At 29.8% G+C, this 11225-nt stretch overlaps 4 protein-coding genes across 11 annotated transcripts in view; 1 reads left to right on the forward strand and 3 right to left on the reverse strand.

Annotated features, from left to right (window-relative positions):
* Window positions 1–10665, reverse strand: part of LOC108732668 (protein sidekick) — a 153848-nt gene extending 143183 nt beyond the window's left edge. For all 5 annotated transcript variants that reach the window (XM_018463591.2, XM_018463590.2, XM_018463589.2 and 2 more), the window contains exon 1: window positions 10171–10665. In XM_018463591.2, the coding sequence (XP_018319093.1) occupies window positions 10171–10327 (157 nt within the window). In that variant the 5' untranslated portion in view covers window positions 10328–10665. The remainder of the gene's footprint in view (window positions 1–10170) is intronic.
* On the forward strand, window positions 61–913 carry LOC108732672 (40S ribosomal protein S15Aa). Its single transcript, XM_018463598.1, has 3 exons — window positions 61–171; window positions 362–662; window positions 790–913. The coding sequence occupies exons 2-3, from the start codon at window positions 364–366 to the stop codon at window positions 881–883; spliced, it is 393 nt and encodes a 130-aa protein (XP_018319100.1). The 5' UTR covers window positions 61–171; window positions 362–363; the 3' UTR covers window positions 884–913.
* On the reverse strand, window positions 1033–6487 carry LOC108732669 (mitochondrial Rho GTPase). 4 transcript variants are annotated; one of them, XM_018463592.2, is made up of 12 exons: window positions 6280–6487; window positions 5613–6017; window positions 5274–5426; window positions 4887–5215; window positions 4495–4823; window positions 4173–4303; window positions 4063–4119; window positions 3805–3960; window positions 3554–3750; window positions 3150–3188; window positions 2521–2592; window positions 1033–1825 (listed from the first exon to the last, which is right to left on the reverse strand). In XM_018463592.2, exons 2-12 carry the CDS (start codon window positions 6012–6014, stop codon window positions 1693–1695), a joined length of 1998 nt encoding a protein of 665 aa, XP_018319094.1. In that variant the 5' UTR covers window positions 6015–6017; window positions 6280–6487; the 3' UTR covers window positions 1033–1692. The 4 variants fall into 4 exon arrangements, with proteins under 4 accessions (XP_018319094.1, XP_018319095.1, XP_018319096.1 ...); XM_018463593.2 differs by lacking the exon at window positions 3150–3188; XM_018463594.2 differs by lacking the exon at window positions 2521–2592.
* The window catches only part of LOC108732671 (sn1-specific diacylglycerol lipase beta), a gene marked incomplete in the record, with an annotated part of 36572 nt that continues 33212 nt past the window's right edge, over window positions 7866–11225 (reverse strand). The window contains 3 exon segments of the mRNA XM_025976893.1: window positions 7866–8435; window positions 8504–8616; window positions 8885–9034. Coding sequence (XP_025832678.1) covers window positions 8258–8435; window positions 8504–8616; window positions 8885–9034 — 441 coding nt within the window.

Here is an 11225-nt window from a genome sequence, read left to right on the forward strand (position 1 = left end):
GTAAATATTTATTTAAATAAGTATCCTACTTTTTTATTTTGCGATTTTAACAAATAAATCATATCTAAATTGCTACAATTTTGCCTACTGCCATCTGTCGGTGAGATGTATTTTTAGGTGGCCTTTTCACTAAAAGTGTATGCCAGTGAGGTAAACATAAATAAATCAGAGGTAATATTTAATGTTAAACTCCATCCGTTCTTTAATGAATTATAATTGTTGTTATCATACTTCCAGTTGGGTTGTTCTGTTGATATTTCTTTCGTCCGTTAGAAGTTATTCAGTTAATTCATTCTTAAAACACCTAACCTTCAATTTCTGCTGTTATTACCCTAATAGTGTACCTCGGTTTTATTTACAGCCATGGTTCGAATGAACGTTTTAAGTGATGCTCTTAAATCTATAAACAATGCAGAGAAAAGGGGGAAAAGGCAGGTACTCATTCGCCCATGCTCAAAAGTTATCGTTAAATTCTTAACAGTGATGATGAAGCATGGATACATTGGTGAATTTGAAATCGTCGATGATCACAGATCAGGAAAAATAGTTGTAAATTTAACAGGAAGATTAAATAAGTGTGGCGTTATTTCTCCTAGATTTGACGTTCCAATTAGGCACATTGAAAAGTGGACTAACAATCTTTTACCTTCTCGACAGTTTGGGTAATTTTTGTGATTGCTATTTTTTAACTTATACTCCATATAACTTACAGTTAACTCTTAATAATAACATGAGAAATGTTGTATTTTTGTGTAAATGTTTATTGAAATATTTCTGTTCATGTTTCAGATATGTAGTTCTCACAACTAGTGGTGGCATTATGGACCATGAAGAAGCAAGGAGAAAACATTTAGGAGGAAAAATTTTGGGATTTTTCTTCTAATGTAATTATTTAATAAACAAATTTGTTTAATCTGTTGTTTATCTTAGCAAAAACCAGATTTATTATTGGTGAAGGACTTCATTACAAAGAAGGGATAATACTCAGTCAAAATTAACACTTTTCATCTTAATTTGATAAAACAAAAAGAAATTTGTTACCTACTTTTTATTTTGAGTAATTTGTATGCTACTCTACAGAATTAAATATTGTACATTTAATTACAGTCTTACAGAGTATTGCAAAATATAGACTTTATTAGTATTCAAAAGGAATATTTCTCTAATAGTAAAAATGGTGTTTTTTATTATTTATATTGCATTTCAAATTAATCATAAAATGTCTCCGTAACTTAATACTTTTTTTTAACAACAGAAGTGTTTACAAACTTTAAAAAACAATAAATATACAGTACAACAACAAAAAGAGCACTTATATACCACCAAACAAATGTAGTTTTTATTCGACTGTATGCTGCATAAATATAGCTCAATAATGATAAAGCTTTTCCAGTACCTTTGACTAAAAATATAGCAAAACGACTATATACAATAAAATTGTGCACTTAAAATAAATTGATTTTGTTTTGGCAGCATTTTGACACCATATTACTAATATGGTGCAAAAGTAGACTACTGTCTCAATTAAAAATGATTTATTATAAAAACAATCACAAAGCAGCCAAAAAATTAAACATGAACTAATTACTTAGCCCTTCAGTTAAGTTCGTTCTTGAATAAAGTGGATACTTTTTATTAACAGTCTACTTTTAAGAGGTATTGCACCAATTATGTCAACTGCTTAAGATAAAACTATCTGATTTTTTCTGATGCGTGAAGTATTTTCACGAATAGTAAACCAAAAGCGGTAGCTACAGCTATTCCTAAACCCGCTTTCCACCAAATTGCTGTATCAGATGAGTTTACACCAAATTGTCTGAAATTCCTGCAAAAAAAATAGTGTTTTTATAACTTTATTATACCTTACAAATTACAAAGAATGAAAACATTAAGCAAGACAAATAATTATTTAAGTAACGCATTTCACACATTTCATGCTGGTTATTATTGTAAGCATATTACATGCGTCAATAAAAACTAAACATTAAAAAATGTAAAACTTTTAGTTGCCACTCCACATATGGGATGATTATTTACAACGTTTCTTGCTACAACGAGTATTTACTCTTTGTAATAAGATAATATTACTTCTGAGTGAGTGATCTCACAATTTGCTCTTGTCCGGCTTTTTTAATACAGTAGATATTCGATAGTGAACAAAATATTAATTATGCTAGGCCACCGTATTTGCTATTTCTCCAGTCGTATTTTTTCGTTCATGTGATTACTTGCTGTCTGTTATTAATGTTAATTTTGTATTTAATATTTATTTTATTTCGAGTATTTACTGTATATTGCTAAAAACTTGAGTTGTTGCATCCCAAAAGACAGTGAAAAACTAGAAGAAAAGTGATTTAAACATTGAATTCCTCAAACTTTTCAAAATATGTACTGTGCTCAAACTGCAAGAAACAGGAAAGCCTTGCTATTGGGTTACTAGTAAATAAAAGCCTACAAAGTTTGTTATCTCTTGGTAAGTATCAACTAAGTAAAAATAATAGTATTAGGTGAATAAATAACCTGCAGAACTGGCTGAACCATTCACTTGGTTCTGGACGCAACAGCAGCATATGAACCATGCGTCGCAAAGGACTGTAAATAAATTATATGAACGAAGTAGCTATTTTGTAATTATAAATACAAATAATTGATTTTGTATGTTGCTGCCCAGAATACGTTAAATAAAATAAAATAAAAATAAAACCCCTTATTTCAAGCAATACTAGACACATTTTACAAACACAAAGATTTAAATAAAATAAGCAAAGTTGTCTTTTCAACATCTGCAGACACTGCAAAATCGTTTAAGCAGTTAAACAAAATCTGAATTTTATTTAGGTTTAAAAAATTACCTACGCAGAAAATTATTTATTTATTTTGCAGTGCACTTTTATATAAACAAATACCACGAAATCCATGGGTATAAAATAGATTATTAAATTGTACTTTTATGATATTATGTTCACATAATAATGTGTGCGTATTTATTAACCCAATTGCCCACCAGATGTTTTAATACACATATGTATTATGTTAAATGTTTACCATACTTGAGTCTACATACATTGAACTAGATAAAAAGCATGATATTAACTGCGTGATCGTAGAATCAAGAAGAAGATTATCAACGAGTAAGTTTTAAAACAAACCTGTGTCGGTAGAACAGTATCCAGGCAGCTTGAAACCGACTATGAAAAATAATAACTTAGTATTTATCAAAAATAATTATTGCAATGCTTAAACGATTAATGTTCCAACAAAATTTCATCCGTTTAATATCATTAAATTAATATATTATAGAAGTTAGAGTATTATTAAGGGCGAATTTCACAGTATATTTCCCTTATGTTTTATTATTAAACTATGAAATTTTACCTTAAATTATTAATAAACGAAATTATTTTGTAACTTAAAAGAATTTGAAATTACTTCACTTCTCAATTAAAATATAAAAGGAACCACATTAAATTTAAAAAAATGTTTTTCAAACTATAAATGCATTCATTAAAAGGAATACTAAAATCGCTCATTTATAGTTAAAATTTAAACTTACGGAAATGCTGCCATGGTAGCTAATTTTACATAAACGTCCTTTTGCACCTGACTTTTGGCTTTAAAAGATTGAGGTGGAATGATTTTATACTTCTGACAAAACGTTGTGGGCTGCAGGATATACTCTTGCTTCACTTCTTCCAGATCACTCTTACATCCAACTACTAAAACGGGTATTTTACTTTCGGCAAAATATTTCTGAAAAACAAAAACATAACTTTAAATTTTGCCAAAAAGAAGTATGTAACTTACAATGTATATTCTTGCAATATATTCAAAGGACTTAGGATTGCTCACATCATACATCAATGCAGCTACATCACATTGGACTTCATTAGGAAGTAGAGGGTCTGACATACTCCTAATATTTATATCCCTAAGTATCATTATTTTTTCCTGACCATAAACCTAATGAGTTAAAAATAATGATTTATGTTAGATTTAATTTCACAGACAAGGATGAAAGTCTTTATAACTGCCATAAATGAAAAAGTGATAATAAATACTTGCCTGCACATAATTCACAGTGCATTTTGGTGAACCCGTAGAATATGAAGGTGCATCTTTCTAAAAAATGTTATATTGTACTAAATTCTATTAGAATACATTTAAGAATTTACCTCGATTCCACCCTTAACAAAATTTCTACAAAACGTGGTTTTACCACATCCAGTTGGTCCAATTACGTGACACTGATAAACATTCCTACTGGACTGTCTTTTTGCCAAGTCCACCTTCTTTTCTCGAGTAACTGTTGAAGATAAAAATAATTATTTAAAGAAAGAAGAAAAGGATGTTATGAAATATTTTCGTATTTATTTCGTTTTTTAATTAGCATGTCTCTCCAAAGCTCCATGAAATGAAATTTTGCTTCTGTAAAGACAGTGTCTGGTAGTTTAAAATAAAAAACAAACAAATTTAAATTGAAGATAAAACTCTTACCTTGTACTGCGCTTATCTGGCTCTCATTTTCATAGATACTGTATCCTAAATATGCAAAATATTCAAATGTTCTGGGTAAATCCACAAGTGTCATTAGGGCCCACTGGCACATAAATCCCTGGTAAGTAATCCACCCTTTTTCATTGGAAGACACCATTGCACTATTTTCAGGTCCCCAAGGTGGACTTGGACAAGTTGAGAAGAGATCATCAAATTCACTAGGTGATAAAGCTTGGTCTTTATCCTTATCAAATCGTTCAAAGACCTGCATTAGGAAATGTTGGCCTTTATATGACAGTTCTGTTGTACTGCCAGGTGGAACTTTCAAACTAAATAATAAAAAGGCTAACTTTAAATGTTTCGAAATTTAAAATAAAATAAAAGACACTTACACTGGAAATAAATAATCTTTTGACATATTTAAATTATCATTATAGCCAAATTTCCTTAATACAGTCCATGTTGTTTCATTCCTTCCCCTCTGAATAAATAAACTATGTAAATATAAGAATCCTTTGAGTGTTACACAATTACTCTGAACACCCTCTTCAATGTTTTTTCTAAGTACTGCCTTAACATCATCAAGGACTTGAGGCTGCAAGGGTGCATTAAAACACCTGCTTTGAAAATTGTTCAGCTCAATGTCATTCAATAAACCATCATTATCAATATCACATATTTTAAAAATTCTAATTAAGGCTTTTTGACATGCATCTGTAAGCTACAAGAATACAACTTTATCATGTATAGTTCAACAAGTGAGGCATCTTTAGACTTACATCTGCTTTCTCTACACTATAAAGAGGACTTGTTGGGTGCAAAACTGCCTTTTGTGCATAATAAAACATTTCTGAAATGTTTTTAAGTGTTTTTGCAGAACATTCAATACAGGTTTCGATTTCAGAAAAATCTTCCATAATTGCATACACACCCTAAAAATATTATAGAAATTATCATCATACTAATTTAAAATATCAAGCATAACCATTAGTTTATTAAAAGACTTGAAACTAGTAGAATATGAAAAAAGTGGGTTATTGTGAAAATAGCAGAAACTAGAAGAAAGGAAGAAGACTGAATCATTATGTAACTAATGCTATGGTTTCTTAAAAGCTCACCTCAATTGTAGAATAATCAACAAGATCAATTTTATTTCCAACCAAAACAACAGGACATGAAGTGTCAGGGTGATTCTGCCTAATGAGAGGCATCCAAAATGATGAAATTCTATCGATGGTATCATCATCATCTACAGAATACACAACACAAATAACACTAGCTTTTTTAATTTGTTCATTTAACTGTTCATCACTTTGTTCTACAGAGGAATAATCAACAATGTTAGTTGGAACTTGTTCTGGCGTAACGTCGGCAGGAATTGTAATCTCTTCTGCTTTTGGTGGCACATCTTCAGGAAATTCTTCACTTACAAGAGAAAGTATTAAGGATGTCTTTCCCACCCCACGATCTCCAACCAGCAAAATTCTAACATTACGTTTCGAATGTGTTTTTACAACCATTTCCTAAAACCAATAAATAATTCTAAATTGAAACTTAAAATAAATAGAAATTTTGATATTTTTTCTGCTTCTGTCGATTTTTGACAAACATTTATAGGTTAGATTATTAGAATTTTCAATTTTATACGTAAACAAGTACGAAGCATATTAATAAATTACTGTATGGTCCACAACAAATAATTGTTTATATAATTACACTGGCAAGCAAAAAGTCAAAAGCAATAAAGTGATCATTACAATAGGTAAATGGTAAGTAATAACTTACGCTGCTAATGAGCCGTCTTATTATTCACATTTTAAAAATATATTCATCTCATTAAATGATAAAAAACATCAAATTAAAGGTAAGCAACTATTAACTTCAGCACTTAAAGCAATTGTTATACCACATACAACTTTCAACAACCATCTCAACTCATTTTCAAATCTAACCAAACCTTTTAACATTTTTTATTTAAACACAGCGAATAGAGATGTGGGCGTGTTGAACCGCACGTGATGTTTTCTGCATATATTAATTATTTAACCACCAAACGTTAAGTATTTAACCTAGCTATGAACGTAATGCAGTTAATTAAATTAATAAATAACAGGCTACTTTGTAAATTGCTGTCTTAAAAGAGTTTACAGTAACTGTTTTATTCGTACTTTCATAAAATAATATTTTAAGGAACATATTAATTTAATTGTAAAATGTGTTAGTACGGATACATTTCAATATGCACATGTTAATTGCTATATACAGCGATAGACTTTTATCACTTCTTTTATTTTTGAAATTATGATGATATGAAACATCTTTTAAACTAAAATACCTCTTTTCTTTTACAAAAAGTATACAATTATTTGTTAAATTCTCTAAGAAAAATGAACGTGTAATACCTACGTGTTCTTCTCAATATTAAACAAGGGAGATACAAATCAATATTAACCCTCTATGAACATTTTAATTTCTTGCATTGGAAAGTTATCGCATCTCTATTACATAACAGAATATGGAATACAAACGCGAATGTGTACGCTACCTCCTAGTGAGTAACTACAGGATATTAATAGTACTCAATCGTTTATTAAAAAAAATATTTATTACTGTGTGAGTAAATACGCTTTCCCTCCTCGAAGATATACAAATTACAATAACAATTAGATTCAAAGTTTTTTATAATTTTATGGATCAAAGATTAATGAATTAAAAATGTCTATCTGAGCAATAACTTATTTTTAAAACTTTCATTACTGTGTTAATGCTCAATAATCTTCATTGCTGATAACTGATAAACCACAATTTTATTCGCAAATTAGTTTATTACTTTGGACAAGTTAATGAAAAGCAGCATCCTAATATTTGTTGAATATAGCTTGAAAGCCTAATAAAAAATAGTTTTCAGTAGGTACATAGATTCCGTAACTGAAAGTGCGTAGGATCAATAAGTTATTTTTAAAATTTCAAACTTCCTCTCCCTTGTGAAGACTGGCAGTTACTGGCAACTATTCTGTTTTTGACTTCCATGTTTGAAATAATCATATAAATATTTTGATTGGCTGTCGCTTTTCGTGGTAAACCGCTGTCCAATCAGAATCAAGCTGATCGTTCTCATTGATGGATTGTTCGTTGATAATAGTGGTCATTCATATTCAAAAAATACTACACCGTACGAGCGTAAGGTTATTGACCTGTCCTATGAATAAGAAAAAGGCTCCTTATTTATAAAATTGAGAATATAGAATTATAGCATTTTCCTTGTATTTAAGAAATGCAAGTATCGCACAAAAAAAAGTAGAAATAGAAAAGGTATATTTACAAAAACAATCTAAATAATAGTTACGTATACAAAATAATAATATAATAATTAAGTTAATAACATTTTTCTGATCAAAACCTTTACAAATAAGCGGAATGTGAATAATATCTAACGTAAGTGAAATGAAAATAGTAAGAAGTTAGACTTACTGCATAATATTAAGTTATTAAGTATGTGTATGATAACAAATTAATTCTTCAGCAACCTTAGAATAATATTTATCTTCATATACTGGCTTCAAAATTGTAAAAATAATACATTAATGCGTAATACTAAATCACTAAAGGATTTATGAACTAATTTAGACATTGTCGTCGATGGAATGAATATATACAGGGTGTTCTTTTTTGTTTCAACTAGGAACTAGGAACTACACAATGAACATGTTAAATTATGTACCTAATTTACACATAATAGTAAGTATTGACTTTTTCAACCTTCCTAAATATGCGTCACTTCACTAATATCGTCTCGTTGTTCCCGTAAAATAGTATCTAAAGTATTGTAAACATTATGAGGCAAGTGATCGTACAGCATTCTAGGCATCACCTTCAGCTCCATGAAATCTTCAGCAGTTGCCCACCGCATTTCATAGCTGGGTCCGCCTGTACCATTTTTCCTGAATTATAAAAAAATTACCAATTACGTCTAACAAGATATCATCTATTTACACTGACTGAAATTTACCTTTCAGTTTTTGTCTTTTTTCTATTTACGATATGTAATATCCTTCCAGCAGTATAAAGCCTGGTCTTAGAAAATCGTCGTTGACTTATGTCCCTTGTTAAAATTCCTGCTTCCTAAAAATAAATTTTCAATGTCCAAAATTTCTCGTATCATTTCAAATGGGGAAAATATGGTGGGATACCTTCTGCCTTCTGAGCAATGAAGGGTTTGCTTTTAGAGATATATATAAGAAACAGAAACAGGAGTACCTAAAGATGGCAGAGGGGGATCTAAATTAAATCACCATTAGCAAATAGTTAGGGATGAAGGATGTTTCAGTTTTAAGGAAATGAGTATATTAGCTCAGGCTGATGTGATAATTTCTTAATTGATCTGACTCACCTCTGAACTAGTGATGGTATGAATTTCTTTTGGTTCTAATAACGGAGATCTACCTGGAGGAGAGCTCAAATCCTTCTTCCACGTTGACTCCAAATCACATGGTGGAACGCCAAACAGGGCATATCCACAACCGTTTAGAAGAACTCGATACTAAAATGGATATTATATAATGACCCAAAAAAAACGATATTTTTTTAAATATACCTTTGNATTAATTTATTTTCATTAAAAAATTCAGCAAGAGGCAAGATTAAAAATTTTAATGCACCTAAGTACAGGTAGGTATCTTTTCCTTCGCAAAAGTTACCAGGATATACCTAAAATTTCTTCCAAATGTACAGAATAAACTGTTTAAAGTCAGGGTTCTGCACAAAATGGTCTTTGGTAGTTAAAGGCAATTAAAATGCAATCTGACTCATAATGAGTAGAATATTGCAAATGTATTCATATAGATAATAGTTAATAGGTCCATAAGATTTAATGATCCTTCAAGGCCATTGCTTACATACCATTTAAACTATAATTGGAAGTGAGTAACAATAACACAAAAATTATTGTTTAAAAGCTTTCAACGTAGGTATGTAAAGATTATTTAAAACTTTTCATTTATAGGTAATTATCAATTGTTTAACAAATACATACCATAAAATAGTACAGGGAGGTAGAGTAATAGAAATAAAAAACATTAAATAATTTGATTACAAGTAGAAATAAGCAATCTAATTCAAATATCAAGAAAACAATACTTCTTTGCAATTCTCATTTTAAGAGTACCTAAAACAAATTTAAATATTTTACCAATAAAAAAGGTTTAAAAGGTAAATAACATGTTTTAATTTTTTTTCTAGTAGGTCCTATAAATTGCACTAAAATATTAACAAATTTTAAAATTTTTGTAACTGCAGCAATATAAAGACCACATTGATGAATAGGTAAGCAGTACCTTAAATAACTTTTTTCTGTTTAGGTACCTGGTTACATATAATTTCAACTATCGTGAGAATGTACCAACAAAATGTTAGTAATAACCAAGGAGTTATTCTTAACAATTTCAACCTTTCTATTTCGCATAGTTTTTAACGAATTACATCCTTGAATGTAAATTACAATAGTACCACTCTACTAATGCAGATTTATCACATAATCAATTTTGTCTAAGTACTACCTAGTCAACGGATTATTTTAAACTATTACACCGTCAAAATGCTCAATAGATTTAAACAATAAAATACCTACCAACAAATTGCAGCTGTTTTTGAAACTGTAAAATGAAAACTTTAACTCACCAGAAACTGATGTTGAAAGCAGCATTATAAAAAAGACGATCGTGATAACTTTTTTGTTAATTCCATAACCACCAATGTAACCTTTCCTCTCCTCCTCTTCCATTGCTGTTTCAATTGCTATTTTTTCAACGAAACAGTTCATTCCACATACAAACATTCCGGCAAGTTTAGAAGACAACGTAAAACCGAAAAACAACACATTTCGTCTTATTTCCCATGCTCATTTACCACCGCACAACTGACTAGATAGTTTTCAAACACAAACACCTGTAGCTAAGCGCACAGCATAAACACTGGTTTAAAAAACTTGCATATCAATAATGTGCATATTAATTTGCAACTTAACATGGTATTTTACCATCAAAATAATAACACTGCATCACACTTTCGAATAAAACAACCATACAAACAGAGTTTTTCATTGAACAGTCCACAAGACTAACAACCTCGACGCGCTACTTAAACGATACGAAACACGAGTTCCAAATGCAATGCATGCTTTTAAAATCGTACTGCGCATGAACTTTCTGTGCAGGTAGAAATGATATAACGGTTAATGAACGTTCAGTTGATTCGCCACCTGGTGGACAGGTGAATAAGCTAATTTCAAAATATCGTTGACCTTTGGCGTTTTAATAAGTTTAGACTAAGCTCTTAGAGCTCTTTTTATTGGATTTAGACAATATACAATGACCTCAAAGAAAGCAATTACATTTTTAATAATTTGATTAATATTTTGAATGTATATATTTTAAAGAAGTATGAAAATTAAATACTTGCTTACTAGGAACAAAACATTATTTCTTAAATGTAACCGGTTAAACAATTTAAAAAATAAAACCAATAAAAAAAATGATATAAAAGTACTTACGGCTGCTTTAAACTAAATTTTATTTTGTATAAACAAATAACAGTAAATTTACGAAAAACTGTGGAAAACGAACATAGCGCGACCTCTCTCGTAGAATAGTCCTAGCACAATTCATGACTTCATGCATGTTTGGTGTTTTAGCAAAATCAGTAAGATCATTTCTACTAATACAATATATATTTAT

This window comes from Agrilus planipennis, unplaced genomic scaffold (assembly GCF_000699045.2).
Source record: "Agrilus planipennis isolate EAB-ADULT unplaced genomic scaffold, Apla_2.0 scaffold56, whole genome shotgun sequence".
NCBI classification, from domain to species: domain Eukaryota; kingdom Metazoa; phylum Arthropoda; class Insecta; order Coleoptera; family Buprestidae; genus Agrilus; species Agrilus planipennis.